The sequence below is a fragment of the Cardiocondyla obscurior genome, linkage group LG12 (assembly GCF_019399895.1).
Source record: "Cardiocondyla obscurior isolate alpha-2009 linkage group LG12, Cobs3.1, whole genome shotgun sequence".
NCBI classification, from domain to species: Eukaryota; Metazoa; Arthropoda; class Insecta; order Hymenoptera; family Formicidae; genus Cardiocondyla; species Cardiocondyla obscurior.
In genome coordinates, this window is record NC_091875.1 from 1,426,249 (window position 1) to 1,452,706 (window position 26,458).

The 26,458-nt window shown below is 39.2% G+C and overlaps 1 protein-coding gene across 6 annotated transcripts in view; it reads left to right on the forward strand.

Moving 5' to 3' along the window:
• Positions 1–26,458, forward strand: part of Sick (sickie) — a 127,434-nt gene that overhangs the window by 67,385 nt on the left and 33,591 nt on the right. For 5 of the 6 annotated variants that reach the window (XM_070663886.1, XM_070663884.1, XM_070663885.1 and 2 more), the window contains 5 exons: positions 258–421; positions 15,024–15,177; positions 15,301–16,864; positions 17,030–17,403; positions 23,955–24,276. In XM_070663886.1, coding sequence (XP_070519987.1) covers positions 258–421; positions 15,024–15,177; positions 15,301–16,864; positions 17,030–17,403; positions 23,955–24,276 — 2,578 coding nt within the window. Of the gene's footprint in view, positions 1–257; positions 422–14,494; positions 14,812–15,023; positions 15,178–15,300; positions 16,865–17,029; positions 17,404–23,954; positions 24,277–26,458 lie in introns of those variants that run through there. The other variant, XM_070663889.1, reaches the window with a different exon arrangement.

The following is a 26,458-nucleotide window of genomic DNA, read 5'->3' on the forward strand; positions in this document are numbered from 1 at the left end:
AGGGAATTTAACTACGTCTTTAATTGCTGATTTACACGTTTGCCTGAGTGCATTAGCTGACGGAATTAAATAATGATTTAAGAGGATAATTTATGGTTAACTGCAACGAATCTGTTTTATATTAAAATTTTTGTTGGTTAATGTTTTGTAACAATTTTTTATATAATGTGAGTCTTCTTTTTTTTTATTTCCGCTTTTAAAAATGTTTTGTGAATCGAAAATCCATAAAACTAACCGACAATTCCTTTTCATTTCAGGCTGCCGTCGCCCTATAACAAGCAGTCGTCGGGAGTTGGCGGTGCTGGGGGTGGCTCTGGGGGTGGTACGAGTATACCTCTTCCCGCCACCGTTGCTGCCACCCGGAGATGCCCTCCGGACAAAGTCAGACCGGCTCCGGCACCGACGCATCAATCACAACTCGGTAAGTTCCGTCAACTCACTCTCCTCACCCTCAACCGCAAACTTTTCAAACATCGCTGTTTTGCAGAAAAAACTAAAAGCTTTGCTCTTATAGAAAACTAAATATATTGAAATTGCGCGATGTTATTTTAATTTTATTTTTAAATCGAGCAACATAACATATTTTAATTATCAGAAATATTAATTTAAATGGTAATTTAAATATTCTTCGATTAAAACGCAATAATTTTTTTTTTCTTTTTTTTTTTTTTAAAACTCCGTACATTATTTTGGTATTTAAATTGCAATGCATTGCGATGCATTGGGAACTGCCAGAGAAAATGTCCGATGGTCTGACATCCCGCGTTACTCATTTAAAATTTATTTCTAGAATAAATATAACGAAAAATGACACGAATAAAAGTGGAAAATGAACATGGTAGACAGAATTAAAAATCTAGATGTTACAATTTTTAACGACGGTCGCGCGGTTGTGGTAGCACGAAATTTATTATTTATTTTGCGGTGCGATCGTGACGGCATTCGCCACATTTTCGCGAACAAATTTAATGCCAAATATCGTTTACCACAGCGGTCTTTCAACTCAATAGCTTTATTTCCAATCTGTCTCCTACTCCCCCTTTTTTTTTTATTCTCTGTAGATTTATTATTAGAATTTTATTGCACTGATGCATCGTTTAAACTATTTCTGAATCTTTCCATCGACCGAGACACTTTAAATAAAATTATAAACAATTTTTATGCATCAAAAGAATCTACAATTGAAATTAAACAAGTTTGTAAATTTATTACCGTGACCGTTAACTTTAAATACGCCTAGAACGGCCGATTGCGAAAATACGTGAAATTAGGGAATGGCTTTCCTCGCTTTAAACAATTAGGCAATTCTTTCTTTGAAGTCGCATTTCTCTCGAGACGCGAAGAACGAAAGGGGCGCGCCCGCGTTAAGAACACCCCATTAGCCATTAGTCCTGTGAATAGCTTTTAGCAACCCTTTACGCATTTCTGGCAGTCGCAGGAGATCCTGGACCACCATGAAAACCCGTCTCTATGGGGTTCCCCTGTTATTGCGAATATATATGGTGGGTTGCACGATCATATCTCCTTCATGTGCGTTCTCGCACGTCTCTCATTTATCCCTCTCATATTATGCAAGCATTTATATATAAATGTTACACAAACTTTCCTCACACATCTGATACGTGTGCACATGTAGCGTCTTGTTTTCCTTCCGTTCTCTCTTTCTCTCTCTCTCTTTCCTCGTCGTATGAATAACTTATCGCAAATAGGGGGAAACGATTGCAGGCAATACCCGCTAAATGTTCTATAATTCAAACTACTCGGCTGGAAGATAAATTCGACATAGACATTGGTTTTCCATTTTTAGCCGCGCACTTTTTTTTTTTTTTTTCCCGTCTACCCGTATTTGCTCTTATCATAATTCCTCCATGCCTATCTTATTTAACTGCACTTAGTCTCGTCCGAAATGATGAATAATCTTCTTTGTCTACTCTCCCTTTTCTCTCTCACGAACGTGCACGATCATCTCGCGTCTCTATTGCGTGCGCGTTACGCATACGTACAGGGATATTACCCACGAACGGGGCGGAAGCGGGGAGGGAGAATCCGCTGGGGGTGCTCCCCGTCCAAGCGAGATGGGGTGGCACCCCATAGTTTATACTTTACTCTCAACTCCCGCGTTTCCACGGGCCAGATGTGCTCGGGCATCCGATTTACAGGGACACTCAACTCCGTGCCTTTTCTCAATGGACAATGGAGGCCGAAGGAAAAGAAAGTGAAGGAGAGGACCGGTCTCCGTGCGAGAGGGTGATAAAGTGCACGCGCGAGTCTTTCTCCGCGTTCACGACAGACAGTCGCTGGATTGACTCTCTGGTTCAATTGCTTAGCGGGTCCTTGCAAAAAAAAAAAAAATGCAAACGTTAACCGGTCCTCGTCGTCTGGCGCGATTTTTTTTTTTCTTTTTTTTTTTACGGAGAACCTGGTGCCCGCCATTACAGCGATCAATGAGAACGAGACAAGTCGTTTATTCTGTGTTATTTCATTCATCGTCTTAAATTTTTTTTTTTTTAAAGAAATTTATTTAATAAAAAATATTTTATTACTAGATAACGGTGCTAATAATAATTAAATATACTGTACAATTTTATTTTATTTTATTTTTTTCGAAAATCCTACGTTTTTCAGGATTCATTGAATGATAAGAAAAATCTCGTTCTCTTATCACTTGCATGGTTGGGCACCTCTGGTGCGTAGCTTCATGAGGGGGATGCTGTACTCTCTTTTCCTTCTATCTTCCTCTCTCTCCGTCTCTCTCTCGCTATTCTCCATATATCGTGACGATATCAAAGCACGCGTGTCCGTATGTCTGGATACAGAATGCGTTTTTCTACGTTCGAAATAGACTTCCACGTCGCGCACGAGCTAGCCAACTGGCCGCGCGATGCACGTGCGCGCTCGCGTAAGCGTGCTCTTCTCTCAACGTGGTTTACGATATTATTTTAGGATCTTTTTTTCCACTCGATCCATCCAGCGCTCATCATGTTGCCGTGGTTAACAGCCTAGACGACAACTTTGTCTAAGCGCCTAGGTCATGGTTTTGATTTGTGTCGCCGTATCCCTTTCGATACGCGCACATTTGTCGATCAGACATCTTTGAAATTTAAACTTAACGTTCTTTGAAAATTTATTTAAACATACATCTTCAAGTAAAACAGCTATCGCATGTGTATTTTTGTTTTGTATTACTAGTGAAAGTTTTACGAACTTTTAAAACGATATATGCACATCGAGCAATCTAATCGTACGACATTGATTGTGAGTTAAAGCTAATCATTCATATGCATTTATTATATAGTAACCATTAGAGATAAAGCAACGTTTATTTCAATTAGATAAGATTACGCGTCAACTTTGCCTACGCGTATATCGATTTCTCTCGCTTTCTCTCTGCTCTTCTCTCTTCCAAACCTAATCCCTTCAATCCACCGTGACAGAGATTTCCGGAACGGCGGAAAAAGCTCTGTTAAAGCACGCTTTAAAGAACGCTAACTGCTGGATGCGTCATAAATGATTGAAACTTTGCACATTTATTTTTATATTAAAAAGAAATAAAAAATTATTTCAAATATTGTTAAAAGTGATAAATAATTACAAATTTTGTGGCTAAATTAAAAATAGTATTTTACCGTGTACAATTGTCTAATGTCCGTCATTTGTTACATTAATATTTGGAATTTATGGCAAGTTGAAATTCGCTCGTAAACGAGATTTAATTTTAAGTGCACGTGCGCGTTGTGAGATTACCTTAAATCCAGTAATCCCACGGGAATCTCCGAAAGAGACAAACGGAGATAAATAAAAAAAGAAAAGAACAAGGAGGAAGAAAGAGAGAAAAAAAAAAAAAGACTGAAAGACCCTTTCGACCATTCGTCAGCTCCGTTATAAACTGTCTTTCGCTCTTCGGGTACGCGCATGTACCAGAAAAAGATGCAGACTCTTCGCGAGAGAAAGAGAAAGCGCGAAAAGATCGGCGTTGAAGAGAAAAGGTTGAAAGAGGGTGGCGAAGGGGGAGAACAACGAGAGAAAATTGAAGTCTCAGAGCACACGTAAGACCTGCTGCACCCGGTCTTTAACCCCGAAACATCAGAGCGCAACAGAGATTCTCAACTCTAGAAAAAAAAAAAGATTCTTAATCTATTTTGAATTAGCGTATAAAATAAAAAGTAAAAAACTAACATAAATATTCAAATTTATATATCATTGAGATATTGCGAAGCACGTTATGTAATTATCGTTTGATAGACTTTTTCACAAATTTGCAATGTACAATAATCGTACGATCATTAATCACAATAATTTATTATTTTATAAATTTTTATTAATATTTTTAAAGACTAAAATTTTGGACAACGACGACTGTGCTTGTGTCTGTCGTTGGATTCTTTCCTCTTATTTTCACATTCCAAGCCTATGTTTTTATGAATAAATTTTTAGAGGGAAACCTGGAAATATATATACATATATCTTTTGAGCATCACTGAACATGAACGTTCAGGGACTCTTAAATCTTTCTCTTCCTTTCGCCTTCCTTCGGTCTCGCGAGTTAAAAATACTATCTTATACGTTCGTGTACCGGTTCGGTACAGGTTTCGAGAATTAGCCTTCCCCGATGAACCCGCTAGAATCATTTGAAATATTGGTTTACGAATGAGATGGTAAAGAAAGAAGCGATTACGCGAAAAAAAAAAAAGGAAAAGTTACGTGGTAAAAATGTGACGTGATCGGCAGCATTTTACCGAGACTTATGTGCATCGTCAACGAGATGATCTAAAAGTACAAATAACTTTCAAGTTATTATTAGCACAAGCAGTGCTTCTTCTTCGCAAGGTCTTCGATCTCTTTCTTTCTTCTTTCTTATTCCTTTCTTTTATTTAACCCTTTCAAATTGAAGCCGTTCGCGAAAAAAGAAGGAATCTTTTTTTCACAAACGTTTGACGCTTCAATTATCGATAAATTATATATAAATAACTTCATTCGTTAAGTGGCATTGACATTTTTTTTATTTTCTTATCTTATTTCGAGTAGCTCACTTCTTTCGTTGTAGTTGTTGGAGAATATATAGAATATGGAAAAGAGTATATTGACACGTCCGATGCTAAATTGGCAATTTCATTATTATACATATATACATAACGCAAAGTGTTGCGAAGTATAATGTATCGCGGGGAAGCCTTCATTATCGATATGCGAAGTATACAGAGATGTAATGAAGTGATACCACATTGAAAATTATTGCATCAATTTGCATACAGGATAGACACGGTCATTTCGCTGCTTCTAGAATGAAATGTTTTTCACCGCGATTATAAAATTTGCATAAAATGATAATATATTCCTTAATGTTTAATATACCCGACAGATGAATACGGGTATTCGTGAATCTGTTATCTAGACGTCGATGCATTCGCATATATGTAGAGTACTTTCACCTAACTCTCGTCGCTGAAACGAGAACGAAGCGGGGATGAAATTCGCTTTGTTTCGAAGCCGGAAAACTCGCTCTTTGTACGCTAGCTACACGGTGCTTTTTACTCCCTTGGCGATTTTCAGCCGTCACCACCAGCTTTCTCCCGATCTCTCGTAACACCACACTTGCAACCCTCTCGAGCTTTGCTCTCAAGACTTTGCATCTATGCATCTCTCAACTCCGCTACACTTAAACTTGCCTCTCGCAATCCATAACCCTACACAATTTACATATTCTTCCGGTTTATTATTTAAAACTTTTTATATAAAATTTTTTTCTTTTCTTATTTTTAATACTAACTTAATATCAATTATAATCTGCTTCTGATATTTCGCTTTAAAAATTATATTATAATAACACAAATGTACGGGTTAATAATTTCGTAATGATCGATCCGTAATTCAATCGTACAACAATTACACTTAATGCTACCGAGTGAAATCAATTCCAGGTTGTATCGCGACCAAAATATCAGTGCTAGATACGCGAAATATCAATTGCGAAATATCGACATTCCCAGGGTACGCGGAAATATTGTAAGCTTCGCCGTGGTACATACATTTCCCACGAGAAACACAAATATGCATCGATATGCATTCCTCCTTCCCCCTCCTTCCTCCAGGATGCAGCTCGCGATGCGGATTTTTATTAATCGCACGCCAATCCCTTCTCTTCCCGCTGCGACAGCGGTGGGTGAAAGAAAACACTCGTGGGGTTGGAATACCTTTGAACCCGATCCCTGATATTTTCTTTTTTTTTTATCTTTTCCTCTCCATTTGTTTTACATCTCCCTTTCTCGTATTCCGTCTTTTGCAATCTCGCTCGCTCACCCTCCTTGCACGTACACGCAAATACTATGCGTTTTCCTTCACACGTTTTCTCTCTCGTGGTGTACGTTGCACATTTTCCCTTATGTATTCCCTTTGATACCTTTTTTTCTTTTTCCCGCCACGTAGATACTGCGCGTTGCACATGTTTCATCCAACATATTTCCTCCTTACCCTCTTTGCCTACCTTTCTCTTTATTTGCCCCCTTTTCTCCTGTTTCTTGTTTTTGGTTTCTGGGCTCTTTTTTTTTTCTTTTTCTTTTTATTCTATGCGGGTGGACGCTCTTCTTGTACCTGCGTCTTTTTCTCTCCCGTCATCGTGGTATTTCCAACAACGACGCGACATCCCACCGTGCATTTCCATTATCGAATTCTCGACAGTTTGTCGTCTGCCATCGTTCTTTCTTGTTATTCGTCGCGACTGTTGCATTCGCATGTGATCCGTGACTATGGGCGAGACTAACAAGCGCGTCTGCTTGGAAATCAGAAAAACCGCCTAAGTAATTAGAGGCTAATTACAGAAGAATTTAATCAAATTATTCAAGCATTATTTAAAACGGTATTTTTTTTTTTTTTTTTTAATAATTATGAATAAAAGGTCCATTTCTTTTGTAACGAGATTGCGAGTTAAAAGTGCATCCCCGGATTTTATCGCGGTAACATAATATGTAGCATTTTTATCAATAAAATTACAATCTCTTTCGGAACGAACATTCTGAAAGAGACACGACACGTGTACGTGACAAAGAGGGTGGGTCGTCCTGAAAGGAGAACGAGGGTCCTGCAATCGGCAGACATCCGGGGAGAGAACGAGAGGAGCGAGCGGGCAGGACAAATAAGGGAATCTAGAAAAAAAAAAAGAAAAAAAGGGAGAGATTGCAATTTGCGCTGCGAAACAAGACAGCCGACTGACGCGACGGGGTGTTCGTTCGTTCCACACGGAGGAAAAAAAAAAAAATGACGTCGATTGCGCACCATTCTGCTGATGAGCATCTCTTTGTGAGGAAGAAACGCTCCTTACCGCGTTCGTTTCGCTCGGATGCACATTTTCAAAATGTCGCGAAGGCTCGTATTAAATGTATTTCACGTCTCAGACATTTTGTAACATTTTCACATTTGGCTCCTCTCTTCTGTTTCTTCAAAAAGGTTTTACGAGAGATTTAAAAGCGCGCCTACCTTCGCAAATTCGGATGCTGTATCAATCGTATACGCCACCATTGGACTCTCGTTTGAGGTCGTATTCTCTCGCGATATGCAACAACGTAAATCGAGCGGTCTAATGTCATAGACTTTCAATCGAATTCGAGGCGTCTTCAAATTCCTCGAAAATTTCTTTGCAAACGTCAGAGCACCACTCTTCTTCAAGCATCTTCGTCGCAATTGATCAAAGGCGAAATTGCCGGCGAAAAGTGCTTTCGTGCACGTTTTCGAGCTTTTCTCGATCGATCTTTCTCGCCAACTCCTAATCCTTTTCCATCTGTCTTTTCCCTTGAGACTCTCGATCTTTGCTCTCGCTCCTATCGATCTCCCAAACTTTTATTCGATGGCTGCGCGGACCATCTTTCGTCGAAAGTTTCCAACGATAAAAAGCGAGGCTGAAATAAAACGAGCTTTTTTCTCTCTCTCTCGGGAATTTTATTTTTCTCTCCTCTTCTTTCTTTTCTTTCTATTTTTTTTTTTTTTTTTTTTTAAGACACGGCTGTACGAGACATTCATTCGCTATTTCAATGCGCCGCATGATTTACCGGACTTCCTTGCGATCACAAAGACCGGATATTCCTCTTCTTTCACTTGCTATAACGAAGATCCAAACAGACTACACTTTTACTATTGAAAAATAACTCTTAGCTAAACTTGTATTACTATTATTTTCCGAGAAACCAGTAATATTGCACAGATAATAATAACAATTAAAAAAAAATTTTATTTAACAAAACGTTAGTGAAACAAACTTGTCAATTAAAAGAGAAAAAAAATTATCCCCCATAAATTTTAATATGAACGGTCTTAGGATGAGTTTCATCTTTCACCAGACAGGTCAATGCAATCGTTTTGCGAGTGACCAACTAACATCGCTAACACGCGAGGCATCGATTCGTAAGATGGAGCAGCGTCCTTTGCTCAAGAGGGCTCTTGTTTATTTGTTCCGCGGGTACCGACAGCTGTTACCGACATTACCTCCGTCTTGTTTCATCCCACGCATCTCCGCGCCATTGTCGTCGCGATTACCCCTCCCGATCGCCGACCATTATCGAACGGGACCCTCGAATTCGAGACCCTCAGAAACGCACACGTTCATTTAATTTATATAGAAACAAATTATAAACTCCAATCGTAGAAGTCAATAATTCCGCAGCGCGGAAGCACATAATTGTAAATAATCAAATTGTTAAAAACTAATTCAATTAATATCAATTAATAAAGTTAACGAGGGCAATTAGTATTAATTTACATAATGCAAAATGTTAATTTCGATTTGAGCTAAAATAATAAATCCACGTCATCGATTATTCGTAATTACGCTTGCGTTATTAAAATAAATATTAAACAAACGGTTAAATACAATCGACTTCCTAGGCCAGTCGGCATAATCTGATTAGCGTGATAATTTCTATCGGTCTCGACTATTTCCCCCTAAGCAAATCAATCAAGACCAGCGTGAAGGGACAGGTGATTCCGTTATCGTGCGGTTAATGGCAAATCTTGGTGGAGTGCATTTGATGCACCTGGCACGATTGCCAGGGGGGAGGAAGAGAACAGGATCAGATCGTTGAAACGGACAAGAGGGGTCCAATACACGTGCTATATTATATCTCGCGGGGTCTTGGGATCATCATCGTTTATCATCGCGCCTCATCAACATCCGACACACCGTTACGCCTGCGTACTTCTACCTGCATCGATGTCCATCACGATTTGCAATTTCATTATTTTTCATTAATCTTTATTGCATAGAAAGAAAGAGAGAGAAAGAAATAATAAAATTTATAAGATTATTATACTTTACAGAACGTTAATTACAACAGAAATAGATATCAAATACGTGTTTCCAAAATTATAAGAGGCGTCTGATCTTCCCGAAAAATACAATCTTTTTTTCTTTTTTTTTTTTTTTTTTTCTTTTTCACAGAAAAGTATTCTCTTAAGAGATCCCTGTACATGTCCCTTGTGTATTCCACTCTTATTGGCATTAAAGTCGCCAAACATTGAATCGCAAAGAGCAGGGGGACGAGAAAGGCAAATTGACAGGCGAAAGATAAGAGCCTTCGAAGTGTACGTAGCTTGTGCGCGGTTTTGGGTGAGTCACAGGTTATTTGGGACTCAAAGCTGATCCCATGGGATGCTTGTGGAGATCCGCGAATGCAGGGGCGAAGGGGGAACCCGGGGGCAAAGCTCCCGTGCTAATTCGGCGCACGTGCGCGAGAAGACGTAGAGAAAAAAAGCTCGCGGGAGACAGTCGAAATTGAAACGAGTTCTCGATCGCCGTTCACGTCAATTAAGAGTCCGATATTATCTTCGTCAGTGGGCGCGAGAGGATTTATTTCCCTTTCTCGCCCTTTACACCCCGTAAACGTGCGCGCTACGCTCAGGCTCGCTCCGCGACTGCAGCGAAAAGAACGAGGTTACTAACTTCGTTAATGATCGCGTGTAACAGCTTGTCTCTCTTGCGTAACATCGGATCCGTTTTATTGCCGGCGCGCGTCGGCTTATTTGCGAGGAAATTCGTTTAGTTTCTGTATATCGTACTCTCCCCTTCGCGCGGAACTATATTAATACGACGGAAATATCATGGGGTGCGACAAATCCCAACGGTCGTATTTTTTTATAGATCGAATCATTATTATTTCATCGTAAAAGTTCACGTACGTAAATCTATCAGTCTAATAATACAGCACTCTACTTTGTCACTTTGTACCCCGCCTTGCGATTCCTTCGTATAATTACCAACGAGGGGGACACTAAGAATATGAGAATCGGGACGTGCATTCCGTATTAATCTCACTCTGTCAAGATTCAAGCATCGTCCCTCCCCCTCCCTCCCCCCCCCAAAAAAACCCACACGTCGTTTTCCATTTCACGGATGCGTCGCGTCCAATCTCTAATCATTATAATCGAATCTCTATCTAATCCTCTAATCGAGGTAAAAGACTTTCCCCCGTGCCAATGCCGCGACTGCTAATCGGCCTGGAAGCACAAGAGGCCGGGGTGTGATGTAACACGTGCCAGTTGTCGAACAAGCCAATTCGACAGCTAGTCGATAGCGGAACTTTTCCTTGAAAAAGGTCAGGTTAGTCATCGAGGAAGCTTCTAAGGGCTCTTCTAATCTTCGCCGGCAGCCTTTTCGTAGAGTGCCAAGATGTAACTCGAACTCAAACCGCGTATCTAATCACTCGTACTCTTCCGTTACACTTAAATCGATTCGCCTTTAAACTAACAGCCGACGAATATTTAGCTATCGACGTGTATTTTTAAACGAAAGCATATAAATTATTATTTTATTTTTATATTTAAGTGACGTAGAAGAATTAAAACAAATATTTCCCTTATTGTTTTAATACATGAAACAATTTTTGCTTTATCCGTTTATTCTATCGCATCGATTATTCTGTCACGAAACATACCTACATTTGCATTATCTTCACCTTCTGCAGTCGCGAAAAGAAAAACTCCATCTACGATAAACGAAAAGGGGACGAAGGTGGCACTCAATATATATATATATACGTTTGACAATCTGAGAGAGTCGCTCAAGGGAAAATCGTGCTTATCGCGCTCATGTGCTATAAACGTTCTCTTAGCTTCACATCTATGGGAACAGTTCCTACGTACAGCCGCAAATAAATTTTCCGCACGCAATATCGCGTTCCGTTTTACTTCCGCGCATCTCAAGTTATGGTCCAGATAAAGTCCGGAACATTTCGTGAATTACATCGAGGGCGAAAAGAAATTTCTTAAGAGAGAGAGAGAGAGAAAGGTCGAGTCGAACGATTCTAAAATTTAGCAAAATCAAAATAAGCAAATTCGAGATGGCAAATTTATACAGTTACCCTTCGATATTACACATAAAATATGATAATATTATTAAAGCCTATAAAAAATACACGCGATAACATTTTACCAATTGAATAAAACAAATATAATGCGCGACACGAGATATACACGCAGAGTCGAGGTTTCGCGCAAATCACCATCGTGGTTAATCATCCGATCAATCGTAATTCTAGTACTGCATTCGCGTCTGCGTATGATTGCATACGTGCACCGCGAAACGGATGTTCCTACGCATATGCACCGTTGCAGCGTGCACTGTTCTCTCGTGCCGCGAAGCACTCTCGAAACAAAGAGGCCAGAAGGCTCCGAGAGGGCTGCATGCGGGAATATATGAGCTAGCATAAAGCGTAAGTACGAGTTTATGCGCACGAGTGACTATGAGAGGACCCGAACTGCAACTACGAACGTTACTTATTGCTAATTTTGAATAACAAGCAATTTCAAGCCCTCGACAGTCTATTCTAAATTGCACGGCAGCATTTAAAGTTCGTGGAAATTATTTTAGAACTTCTCTTTGACAGTTTTTAATGTGATTTTCATAATTTCATTGCTCGCCGTACGTGCCGGGAATAATTTATCAGAGCTGCACTTGTATTTAAACCGGTTATTAACTTTCGGCTAATTGCCAACGTAACTTTACCGTCTTATCGATCATGGGAACTGGTCGTTCCTTTTCGCACTCCCATGTGGGCAGATATTGTCTTATCTCAGAAAGGGGGGTAGGCGGAAGGAGCAATGAGAGAATAACAAAGGGAACACGAGCGCTGAACGTTAGTGTCAGGGAAGTGAGCGAATGAGTGCAGTCACGATCAGTGGTCCTCTCCCGAGAAATTCTTTCTGCATAGAATTTCTCTTTTCCACCGCGGTACTTTAGACTGGCGGTATTCAGGATTCAAGGTACTCGGGATTGAAAATTTTAAGCATCACAAAATACATCTCGGTGAAATGTTTAATTAAATTTAATTAACTAAAATCCACGAATTCTCTGTAAATTAATCTTTCGTCCTCTTATAACTGCTTATTTTTGTTATCGCTACATAAAAAAAAAAAAAAAAAAGATGTTTTCGCTGACAGTATTAGTTTTTAGTTTATATCTTGGTGCATAAATTTTGCCGTCGGACAAACTGTCAGCGTCGGTGCAGCGAGGTTACATCTTTGATTCTACCTCGAAAATTCGCTGTACGGACCGTCACTAATATCGCGACAGATCGATCGTTTCGCACGATGAATCATTCTTGTGACAGGCGGGCGAATGCCCAGTCACGTTTTAACTCCCCTACGCTATCTATCTCTTTTCCTCCTCCTTTGTGCACTGAATAATAAAAAAAGAAATCGAATTTATTACGATACCCCATGACTGGCGGTTTCAATAGGCCCGCTCCGAATACAGATTCGATTTCTACTCCCCGACGAGAATCAAACGGTTGTCTTTGTTTAATCCTGAATGACGTTTCGGCTTTATCTCGAGGTACCACGAAATCTTATTGAATCTGGTACAGTTAAATATAAACCATTAAGAATATAAAGTTGTAACACGCGTGAAATTAACACTGTTACATTTATGAGACTTTAATTTGTCTTCGAGATGTAAAAACAAATTTTTTTTTTCAAATCAAACTGTTCCTTTTTTGCTATTAAATAATTGAAAGTTAAATTAAATAATTATTTATTAGGTTTAATATATGCGTGTGTTAATAAACTGATAAAGAACCCTTCGCTTTATGTATCAATTAGAATCGTGCGGTGAATAATAAAACTAATTAAACAAGACAAGCGTAATCGCGTTTAAATGCGCTAAAAGATCGCGTTGGTCACGATTTCTGCATCGGCGAACATTTCCATCTGTCTTGTGTCAACCAGATTTGTGTCACGTACGAAAGGACAATTGAGACAGTTGACGAATTAGGTGCTTGTAACCACTGCGAATCACTGTCGAGCGGGTCAATGAAGAAAAGCGATCGGGCATTGTTAAACCGACGCGCGTAATCTCGAAATGATAAATCGCGAAAGAAATGGAAAAAGTTGAGATTTTTCTTCCTTCAAATTTTTATACCGGTATCTATTTATTCGAAAGTTTTTTTTCATTTAAAACTCGCGTTGAAGGATTCAAGAGCCATCTTTTAATAAACTCACTTATTCATGTGCATAAGTTGTAATTAATTTTTATCGCTCGGTAAATTGCATGCCAACGCGGATTGTTTGACAGAAACAACGTCTACGATTACCCGAGAAGAGCGAATCGAGTGGTAGTATGAGGTAACGGATTAATCTTCTCGCTCTCGGTAAACACGGGCGGTTTATTTTGTCTACGATACGGTTTCCACAGCGCGTTGCACCATTCGAATGCATATGTGGCACGTAAACTGTTGCAACAGCCGCACAACCGTGCGTATTTAATGGCGCGGCCAGTTATAATCAATATTTCAAAATATTCTAATATAATCCCGGTCAAAAAAAAAAAAAAAAAGTTATATAAAACAGTTGGTAATTATTTAATGGAATTACCTGTCGACGAGATGGGCAAGAGGTCCTCTCGCCTCGTGGAACGTGTGCGTAGCTGCGTCGGTTAGTATATGATTTCACTCCCGTTTGAGGAATGCGGCGACAAAGCAAGTTTCACCGCTCGGTCGCCAGCCGACCATTGTTTACCCTGTTTTTTACCTCGAGCCTCGGAGCAAGTCAATACGCTGTAAAAAGATTTTTATACTGATTATACTGGCAAATATTATTCTGAATATGATTTTAATATCCCGCGAGTTTTGACTGTTGATTTTATGGAAACACAAGATAGTACTTACTCTTGAGATTGCTTCGTCGAATATATGCCTTTTCGAGGTTTCCTTCTCTTTTCACGTTATGGAATACTATGCTGGATTATGAACGATGACGGCAAGTTTGCTACTCGATTCTTATCTGCAACAGACAAGTTTTTAGTAAATTCAATATTATATATGAAATATATGTATATTGTAGAAATATATTTGTACGTACTTTCCGCGTGATGAATATTCGACGCGGATTGAGACGCGGGAGATACGCGCGTACTACGTCAGCCATCTTGTGCGGGGCAACGGCCTGATCGCGCTCGCGAGTCGCACACGCCAGTGAGAAGTTTGTCGTAGGTCGCGTAGTTGCCCGAGAGAGAGAAAAGGTGCGAGAGAGAAGAAAAGTAGGTCACTGGTGCGTCAGCTGACGCCCTGGTGACTTACTTTTATTCCAAGCTCGATTGCTGCTTGCCCTGCCATCTGTGGGTCCGTATATTGCGCGCGCGAACCAAGTACGCCACCGCGATTTCCGCAGTTACGTGTATACGCCATTCGCGTCTGCGATTAATTTTGAGCACCTTTCGCGAATGCTTTCCGCGTACGGAACAGCCGTCGAAGAAGTCGATTGTGACCGGGATGGTATGTGCCGCGTACTTTGTTGCGGCCGCTGGGCGAAAGGAAGGAAGGAGATGGAGGTTAGGTTAAGATCACGCGCACCGCGCACCTGCTTTTTTACTTTCTTTTCCCTCAACATCCTCTGCGTCCGAATGTTATTTTGATTATATTAGATTGAATATTAATTTCAATATATCACAAATTTGTAATTGACGAATACGTTGTAGTGTTTGTTGTTTTTTACTCTTGTATTAACTGTGAAATACCGTGTATACTAAAACAAATAATTTGTTTCAGGAGGCTTAAAACACGGAAATGGCGGAGTAGGTAGCGCGAGCAGTTCTAGAAGCACCAGCCCGAGTCAACAGCAACCACCTCAGGGCGGGCTTTCGTTTATTCCACAGCCCAGGAATCAGAATACGAGTCGGCAACCAACTGCCACCACGCCAAGGTAAAAATTAATGCTTGAAAATGTATTTTCTTACACTATGATTATGCAGTTGTTAAAATCTTTTTAGATATTAATTAGGTTTCTAATTTTATTTTAATTAGAATTTTTGTAATTAATTTACAGCCCTCGAGCATCCACAGTAGGTCGACCCAACGGAGGTTTGAGGTCACAACAACAACAAGCCTTACCATACGCTGCCCCAGCACCCCAGCCAAACAAAAATTCTGTATTAGATAAGTTTAAACTATTCAATAATAAAGATAAAAATCAAGAGCGAGGAAAGACTTCGTCAGGAGTCTCAAAACGCACGTCCAGTTCTTCCGGATTTTCTTCAGCTCGATCTGAACACTCGGACAGTTCAACTTCCTTGTGCGATCAAAGCAAAGCTCAAGCTCAGGAATCGCCGAAAAGTCGCGCGCTAAAATCAAAACTACAGTCGGCCAAACCAACAAAGCAATCCAGTCCGAAAACAGGCAGAAAGGAACAAAGCAAGGCTCAAAGTAAAATCGCACGTACAAGCAAGGGTCCGCCGAGCTCCTCGGAGAAGTTGACGACGCCTTATAATAATCCTATCGTGGAGCAAGATGTTAAATTTGCTGGTAAAACCATCGGTACAAAATTACTCAGTGACAGAAAAACGCCGACTCTTCAGGAATTTCAAGTGAAGCAGCCGATAGTAGTGCAGCCTCCGAAACCGAATCCTTCCGCCCTGACGCCGCCTAAACAAATCAATCTTCAGGATACTAAAAACGTGAACTTAAGGAACGAGCTTCCGACGACGAAACTTTCACCAAGACCCAAGATGGAGCTTCCGGGCAAGATACCAGATTCAAGAATTTATTTGCAAAGTTTGAAACCACCACCAAATGGTCTGAATAAAGACTTTATGATGCAGAAAACTATTCTGGCAAACACCAATGGCATAATCAAGCCTTCCGAACCGGAAGATCCGCTTGTTCATGAAAATGATACTTTCAATCGTACTCTAAGTATGAATCAAGCAAACTTATCAGATGGCAAGGATCTTACAACGAAGCAAAAAGAGCCAGAGGTTTTAGGCGTTAATCACGAACAGCAATCGGAGTTGGAAAGCTTTAACTTATCATCGAAAACTACATTAAATCAAGAGAAAGTTGTTTGCGACGAAGAAATAGAATCTCCCGATGTTTTCAACGATAAACAAAGTTCTGTTACGACTAATCGCGTGGAATCAGCAGCTGGCGAGAAGCTGACTATTACGGAAGAAGAAGTCACAAGTGCACCAGCGCAAAGCAATTTGAATTTTGGATCAAGTAAACCGTTAGCAGGTTCGAATAGTCCTCTTCACGGTCCGAACCCGGCCGGACTCAGTCCGGGTTCTAGCATTCCGAAACCCACTGCTCTTGTAAAAGGCACGTCGAAACCGTCGAAAGAAAATGGGACAATCAGCGGAGTGCCAACGCCGACAAAACCGAAGAGCGGCGATACTCTTCATCGCAAACTCGATCCTAATACAGTGGCAATGGTGTCACCGATGCCAAGTATTTCGGATCTTATGTCCGAAAGCTCGCACAGCAATTCTAACAGCACTGGCCAGAGCAATTCGAGCGACAGTAGTGTGATTTATAGGCCAAGCAGCGAAAGCGGCAGCGAGATCAAAACGATTCCTAACCGGAAGATTGACACCACGTTTGAACAAATGGAAAAGGTAAATTAAAACTTGATTGTAATTTTATTATTCATATAATACGAGATATTACTAAGTACACGCACACGCGCGCAAGTTATGTCTAGTTTTATATAAAAATTAAAATAGAAATTTATTATTTTCTTTTACATGTTCTTTGTATTTATTTTATTTTATTTGTTTAAGGTGCTGTCAGAGAGCTCAACGTGCGGTGGTGCTCTGGCAGACGATGAGGCTGAGATGACTGTGAAACCTATGCAACCTCTCCTGCGTGGGTACACCCCCGGGGCCCGAGGTTTGCAGACTTTGCCGAGTCGCGCTACGACCCGACAGTACACCGTCCTGCATTCATCGTCGCATCATCATGTTGGTGGTCACCACGACTACGCCGACGTAGACGCCGCTTCCGGTTACCTGAGCGACGGCGAAGTGCTACGCGGAGGCGGCATGAGCGTTGGCAGCAGAACCCTTTCGGATTTGTGCGACGGATACATGTCTGAAGGCGGTGCATCTCTATACGCTCGCAGGATAAATCCTTCCTACGGTCACGAGCACGACAGGTAAGTTCTCGTAACTCTCTAATTTTTTTTAAGATTTAAGATAAAAAATTCTTTCACGAATTTATAATATATATATTAATATATATATATATTAATAGTACATTGTATTATAATATAATAATATTAATATAACAAGAAAAACATAAAACAACACATAAAAGCGATGAAACTAGCTTGCTTTTTAACTTCCATATACATTGTATAACAAATCATTATTAACGAAATGTCATGAAGTCAATGATAAATCAAGTTGTCGCAAGAAAGACATTTGAAAAGCTTTATCGAGATTAAACTTTGCATATATCGTTCCATTCGCGACACGCGCGAGGCGTCGCGAAAGTTTGCCGGATTGCTGGCCGGATGGATCATTTTTTATCGAATGAAATATAGATGAAGAAAGTGCGAAAATATACGACGTTTGCTCGCGCTAGAGAGCGACGATAAATTAGCGCCGCGTGGGCGACGCCGAGCGTACGCCGAGTATTGATCAAGAAAGCTGGAGTCTAAGCCTCTCGCGAGCTTTTCGGTGAAAAGCCCCGTCACCCTCGCGGAGTCTTAAATCTTCTATCTTCGATGCGTTATATTAATCTTTATTAAAATTATTTCTCAAATAAAAAATCATTCATCATCCTGCGCCAACGAAAACAGTTTCTTTCGCGACAGAATTAATTTTTAAATTGTTGAAAATCAAGAATTTCTCGTACAGAAATTTTTTTTTTTTTTATTAATCTTTTGTTTTACTAAAAAATTTTATACGGTTAAAAGTTACGAGCTTCACACTTTCCGAGTGTATTTAGCATAGAAACACTGTCTATTTTAGACAACGCTTAAACGTTGTCCGGCACACAAAGTAAATTCACGTCGTGACTCGTTCATTACGTTTCGCCACGCCCGTGCCGTTCTCTTCGTGTTTGCAACAAAATACTCACGACCAACTAAAAGAGAGAAAAAGAAAGAGAGAGAGAGAGAGAAAGCTTTATTATTAGCAAAGCTCTAGCCTGCGTGCATTCAAATTAAGATTTCGAATAGCATGTCGTATTCATTAGAGAAACGCGATGAAATGTAGGTATTCCTCATTCCTCTTGAAATGCAGTTTTTCTTTTATTGATCACATGCACATTTTTTTTTAATTTTTCGTACCTTAGAAACTGTAAGCGCATCTGTGGCGGTGACTAATACTCGAATCAAATCTGAATATTGAATTTACATCGTCATTGCATTTCGGGTTTTTGTAGAAAAAAAAAAAGAAAAAGAAAGAAAGAAACTTAATTATTCACTGACTTTTCAAATATTTGAAGTAAACTAAAAACTTATTTTTTATTTAAGTTATATTTTATTTAATAAGAAAAGAAAATTTATTCTCGGCGGTCTATTCGCACTATTTGCACAAATTCACGCGAATAGAGAGAATGAGTCACACGAGGAAGATATGACTTGTCCCGCAGTCCAATTATGGGACTTTAATTAGACAAAATTCACGAAGCTAATTCCGGAGACGTTTCCAATTACTCGCCGTATCACGAACCGCTTTTATTGCGGATCGAATTAAAGCATAGTCGGTCACTTCATTTAATCCGCATGACGATTTTCTCTGTAAATATTCGAGATCTCGTCCCGTCACCAAAGTTGAGTCCTGCGTCGTGTAAAAAAAAAAAAAAAAAAATGTGCATTTCGGTCTTAAATAGAATTAATTTAATCTTGTTCCGGTCAACATCGTACCTTGAATTGCATTAAAGTTGTACAAACGAAGGGAACACCCTCGCATGTGTTTCCTCGTTAGCAAGCTTGACTTCCAAACGTCCCACATATCCAGTAATTAAGAAAAACTTTTATTCGGGTAGTGTTACCTGCATACAAAGTGTTGTTTGCCATGATACGTTTCGAAAATGCGCCTAAGGATACGGCAGACCTTCCCTCCCTTAACTCACTTCGACATAATCGAGCCTGCGGCGCGTATCATCCGCTTGAAACCTGACGCGCTTTTCAGAAATTCAATATACTCAGCCGTTAGACCCTTCCACGACCCTCATCACCATCATCGAGGACTACCCCGTAGAATCTGCAACAAAGACGTCCAGCATATTCCGACGATTATCGCACGATTATCGTCTTGCGCGCAAAGCAATCTCTTCTCGCCGTAGTCGACCCTGTCGACATAAATTACAAATGAAAAAAAAAGAAAAAAAAAGAAAAAGAAAAGACGCACACACAAAAGAGTCAAATATGCTATTTTATATTATTATTCAGACAACGGTCTGAATAAGAGTGGAACTTTTATCGGAATATCTTGTTTGCAATAAATTACTCGATATTACATAAAACAGAATGAAAATCGGCAACCATTTGCGCCGAGTTTATTCATTAATATCGCAGTCATTTGCTGGATTATTTTAATATTATTTTAATTAGCGATATGCATGTTGTATCCGATAGTAAAAAATATTAATTTCTGACGGCATATTGTCCTTTCAATTTTTGTAATTTACATAAAATGAATTAATTAGACCCTTCTTTTCTACTTTTTTTCTTTTTTAATCATAAAAATAAGTATCGTTCGTACCGATATCAGTCCACTCCTCGTTGGTAACTTTCGGTTGTGCCATTTGATGCTGAGCACACACGCTTCCTATTTAGCGCGTGATATATTCTCGGAGGCGCGCGGCACGAGCAGAACGATACGGCGAAGGGAATGCCGCGTTACATATAGCGCATGCAAAAAGATAAGCGCCTTTGTTCTGCTCTGACAGCAGCCTCCCAGCATTGTCCTGCGGCTCCTTCTCGCGCCGTAGAAGCCGATCGCGGCGTGACGCGTGCCTTTTCCTCGCCTTCGTGTATTTCGACGACGAGATGACGATGCGGGGTATCATTCTGGTGCATCTCATTGAACACGCGCCGGATCTCCCTCGGGAACAGTCTTACAAACAGTGAGATAAACATTGAAGTAATAAAAAAAAAAATATATTATAAAGAAATTACAACGTTTAATATTAAAACATTGAATAACAAAATTAATAGGCAATAATACCAAAAGTGCTTAATATCAAATAATTATCTGAAGAGTCTGAAATTATCGAGGTTCATTAAATATAAATATAAAATTAATTCTCTGAGAACTCGATTTATTTTTTATGTTCAAAAAATACGAGTGTGTGGAAAAATGTATCGAACAGAATGTTCTCTCTCTGAATTAAAAAAAAAAATAAATAAATAAATAAAAATTTTTTTATTGTTTCCGACAAAAATTCAGGGGTAATTACAGACTCTAAAGACGCTTCGCGGAACGCAAGATCCATTCATCTGCACGAACCGTGGCGGAGATGGACGACGTTTACTCGTGTCCGCCGCGACGCTTGCGTGGACGCCGTGACGTCACGGCGATCGATCCGACGTCGCCGAGCGGTGGTGCGATCTGCCGGTGTCGGGGCGCGTTATTTCTAGGGGCGGTTCGAGGGGTTGTCTCGCGGCGGGGTTGCTTTCCCAACGACGGCGGCAAGAGAGTACGTTCTGAACCGCCGAGGGTGGGGGAGTGTCGTTCTCGTCGCCAACGTACGAAGACGCGTAAAGTTTATTTCGTGCCGGCGAATATTCTTCGCTCGAGCTAACTCGTTCGCGGATAAAATCGCGCGGAGTCTCTCTTTCTTTTTTCGATTTCCTCGATGTGAAAGTGCTCTGAGCAGCCGAGGGTGGGAAACCCGGAAGAGAGGGTGCCCGGAATCTGGTGGAAGAAACGCGGCGGGTCGTGCTGAACGGTAATCTCGTGTTCCTGTTTGTACGAAGCTTTTCTGCCGGCTCGCCGAAACGGGTATTAATACTGGGTGTGGAAGATGGAGAAGTTAGGACGCGAGGAAAAAAAAAAAAAAAATCTCGAAACGAAATGCGATTTCAACGTGCCACTTTAGGCGGCGGGGAAATAAACCGAAAATGTTTTCTCAAACAACAATATCTCGGTTTTGTATTTGCGAGAAGTGGGAGATGCAACTTTTTAAACGAAATATTTATCTACGCGATAAACTTGAAAATTCGTTGCATTGCATTTATCGAAAGTTTCTCTCGAGATACCTTGTCTCATTCTTGCGACAGTTACTTTTCCAAAGATTATTTAAATGTCGGCTACAAACTTTGCGATAGTTGTAGAATTTGTACGAGGTTTTCTGTAACAACTTCTCCGTCGTTCTAGCTCGATTCGTCTCTGTTTCGGCTTTTGTTGCGACGTATAAAAGAATATTTTGAATACAAGGATCTTCGTTCGTTCGCTAGTAGCTTTACCTTGACCTCAACAAAGAACCATCTTTCTTTTTTTATTAGTTTATTTAATTTACATCCTTTTCCTACCCCTCTTCTCTTCAACGACAAATTAAATTAAACGCGAGCACAACGTTTATGATTGGCATCCTCAGAGAGCCGGAATTTCATTTCTCGCGGTCATAAATGACTTTTGCTAGGCTTCCTTTTCTTAAATTTCTTCCGTGTTCTTGTCGGCAACTTCTTAATTATTGACGCTAATTGTCCTCGTAATCAAGAAGTTCCGTAAGTAACGAGTTCTAGAAATGACGTCTAAAGTTTTTTCTTACGGTTGAAATTTCCTGCAAGAACAGAGTTATCGTATGTGCACTCTGAAAGTTATTGTTTCAATTTCATCTCGGGTCAGAGGCTTTCTGCAAATATTTAATCCGCACAAAGTCATCGGCAAACCCCGTCGATCGTGAAAATAGTAATTTGGAAAGAAAGCAGTTCGGAAGTTGATGCGATAGAAGAAAAATTAGTCTGCCAAGTCCACCGTCGAGAAGAAAAATCTCACAATTTTTTTAGAGTTAAAATAAAAAAAATTTTTTTCTTTTCTTTTTTGTTATCGGATATTAATTCCTTCTCTTGTTTTTTGGATTTCTTTTTTCTTTTTTTTTATACGCACTTGTTAAAATTTTATTTCGTCCTTTTTTTTTTCCTCCCGAGATGTTCGTGAATCAGGTTGACCTCTGACTTCATGTCAGGATTAAGCACGTTTTTTTTTATGAGAAGCATTAACCCCCGACTGGCCACTGTAAGGGTAGTTAAAATAACGACCTCAACCTAAAAAGGCACGTGCAAGATAAATTTTTAGAGCTTGCTATAAAATCATGCGAGAGTTTCGTCGTGTTTATTATTTCTAAGTATATTTTTTTTTTTTTTTTTTTTTTTTTTACTTTATTTTCGGCGCGATTGTAAGCCGGTAATTATAACTATTTTCTGAGAAATACGAGGGTTCTTATAGATACTCCAATTTCGTGTATCCGGCTAAACGATGAAAAATTAACAGAATTTATTTTTTTAAAAAAAACTAAAATGTATATTACGTACATATATGTTAAAAAGAAAAAATTACAAATGCAACATTTCTCGTACAAATCCATGTCTTTGTCATATATTTATAACATATTGTAGTTGGGATTAAATCTTGTTTTAGTATTCTACAATCGTAGTGCGCAAACATTGTTGAGTCATTCGAACATCACACATACGTGCACTTTTATACAAATAAAGGACTCGTGATATTTTTTGCCATAAAACAGCATCGCGCGAAAAAGAAAAAAAAACGCGATACAAACAAATGCGCGAAAAATATCCAGGGGCAATTTCTCGCGTGTCACACAAGAGCAATAGAATCCTTCTCTCGGGTGTAGGATTAATAATTATTGCCGTGAATCACTCGTACAGATGACGCGCATCGTCTCCGTGACAATATGTGGACAACACATGAAAAAAAAAAAAATGTACATGCCTCGCGTATCGTAAGTTCGAATCTGAATAAAACTGACATATTTGCTCCATGTCATTGCCCGTGTATTTTTTTGTCGTGTTTTTTTACGCCAAATCAAACGTTGCTGTTTTAAACAAGTTTTACAATACTTGATTTTTTCTATAAAAAAAAAAAAAACTATTAATAGATAATACAGGTTTTTACATTTTCTATGAAATTGTTTATAAAATATAATTACTTATTTAATTCGTTTTTCTTTTGTCGCGTTATAATAATGAAATTGTGGTAATGTTCCAAATACATTTGTCACATTACGTAAATGAATCCTTATTTTCTGCAATGTAGGGATAATAATATCGGGATAACAAAAAAAAAAAAGTCTGCGCGGAAAATAGAGAAACAAGACATTCTCACCGCGACGGAAGAACCTATTTAAAACAGCCATTGAATAATTTTCTATTCCAGTAATGGACCGGTTAATTAGAGAGAAAGGAAGAAAGAACTTTTTTTTATTTATAAAGAAATTAAGTTTTACTTCGTTATACGATTAAACCAGCGTGTCGCAGTCTGCTTAATAAATACAGCGATGTGGTAAAGATAAGTCAACGTGAACGTCCTACGGAAAGGAATTGTTTCAAAAGATTGCAGAGAGATCTAAATACCCTAAATCTTTCAAGTATTTATTCTACGATATACGCCGTGAACATACGTTGAAAAACACCGTAGATATAAGCGAAATGAAATGTTATTGCGTTACGTGATAACAGTATTGTTACTTTTTGAATAACAATAACTTAATTTACACCGGGTGTTGCAGGTACGTGGGTGGCTCGCGGCGAGAGCTGTCGGGGGTGAAGGAACTGGTGACCTCGAGGCGGGTGCAGAAGAATCGGCCGTCGGGGATCGCGAGGTCGGATGGCGGGTGCATCGGGGGCGTCAGTCCTGGAAGCAGTGGCGGTGGCGGCGGCGGCGTCGGCGGCGGCGGCGTCGGCATCGTCGGCGTCGTCGCCGGCGGTCTTCTAGGCGGCTGCAGCGGCGGGAACGACGCCTTGGCGGAGCTCACGATCGAGGAGCTGGCTTCCATTCCCGCCGGAAATCACACCTCCGCCAATCACACGGGACATCCCTCTCATCACAAGGTCAGCGAACTCGCGAATTCGGAATCGATAGCGCGCGGTTTAAGTATCGAGACGCGGAGGGGTGGCAGGAAAACGTGCGACTGGGGCGTTCGGAAATAACCTCTATTAATTCTTATTTTCCAATTATCCGAGTCACCTCTCGCCGACTAATTATCGTCGGTGTCGTTTGCTTATTAATATCTCTCCGCCGAGCGGAAGCGCGAAATCCTGTTTCCAAGAGTCTTTCTTATCGACGGGAAAAGAAAAAAAAATTTATATCAATTTTATTTCTTAATTTTACAGGTTTCTGATTTTTATTTCTATTTTATTTTACGAGTTTCGATATTCAATGTCGTTGACTTTGATTGACCATATATTAGATGATAGGACTAATGCTGACAGTTGTCAGGTATATGCTCGATAATTATTGATACCATTAATATGATAATTGGCAGGTACAGGCTTGTACTCAACACGTTTGTGTTTATTCGTGATTGAAAGTAGATTAATTATATAGCGATATTGACATCACGATAGTACATTATTCAGAATTATCTAACACTAAAATAATATAAAAAAAAAAATCTCAATTCGATTTAATTAAAATTTAAAATTCTCTGGGAGGGCATTTAAACTTTGATGAAATGCAAAATCTTTTAGGTAAGATAAAAGATTTTTATTTAAAGCCTTTTCGTGATATGTTAATTATTTTATTTGACCATGAAGTCACTTGGAGACAGTTTAACTTTTTTTGACAATATTTTTGATCGATATCAAAGTTCTCTTTAATTAACGCTCAAATGGGTGTACAAGGACAAGAACTGGGGTGTGCATAGGCGTTTATTTCGCAAGCCTACACAGAACAATCGAGTCACAAAGCGTGGAGCATGTGTGCACGTCAGCTGTTGCATCGTGCAGCTGTCGTGTACTGGGTGTCCCAGTATCGAAAGAATAATTTTTTTTTATTCGCGGGTCACTGCAAATTGCTATTTTTAACGTTGCTTTTACGTTTCTCCAATCTATTATTGTCGCATGTAGTTTTTTTTTCCTTGAGCTAGTCTAATTTTATAATTTGAAATTAGTGATCTAGAATTAATAGCAGAAAAGATACGTGAACATGAAGCAAATACAGAAAAAAAAATAGAGGGGAAAACAAGACAGGCTTTCTCGGTAAATAAGAAAGAATAATACCCCATAGTGTTATTTGCGTCGATTTCTGAAGAGCATTGCTACATTTCTTGATTTTCTTATAAGATTATTTTAAAAGTTCTCTCACGTCAGTACTTGTCGACATTGTCGTTCTGTTTGTTCTTATTTCCGGTTGTCTCGAAGGAAAAAGACTCGTTCGAGCATACAATAACTGCCAACGGTTATTGCGGTCGATACGTTTTTCGCTTCAAAAAATTTTTATTAAAATAGATCCGCAGACGTCCACGGTAGAACGAAACGAAAATAGAAGCTCAAAATTAATTTTTATTAATTATAATTATTATTTTAAAATTATAAAAAAAAAAAAGAAAATTTTTTGTTTTTAAAAGTAAAAATTATTGTTATTTAAAAAGTAAAATAATTGCGGACGAAATATTGTTATTATAAAATGTGATTATTACAATCATAATAATTATCTTTTCGAATATGCACATTATTAACATGCAATTTAAATTTTATCATTTTGCATTACGTGGTGAAAACTCTTTGCATTTGAAATGCCGCTCACAATTTCTAGATTTAAATGAAAAATCAAAGAGAATATTTAAAAAAGAGAAGAAATGTGCGAGAGTAGGAGAAATTAGTTATACGCGTCGCAAGCAGTTATGCAGCCAGGTCACGGCAGGTCGTTGTCGAATAGAATCGATATTTGTCGAGCGAAATAATAAATGCTCCTTTTTGCCCGCTTCTCTTTTTTCACGTAAAAAGAAATTTAACCGAAGCAGCGTTCGACGTTACAAACAAAAAAAAAATATATCTGCACTTAAACTTTACTTGAAATTTAATCGATCCGAAATTATTGCTATATAACAATTTCATTGGGTTTAAATTACATCTTAATTAAAAGTAAAAAAAAAAAAAAAAATACGGTATAACGTTGAAGCAAATAATTACGCGAGCTTATTTATCTATACTTGCAAAAAAAAAGACTCTTTGATGTAAATTTTTTTTTAAGGATGATCGACTTTCGTTAAATTAATCCTTATAAAGGTTA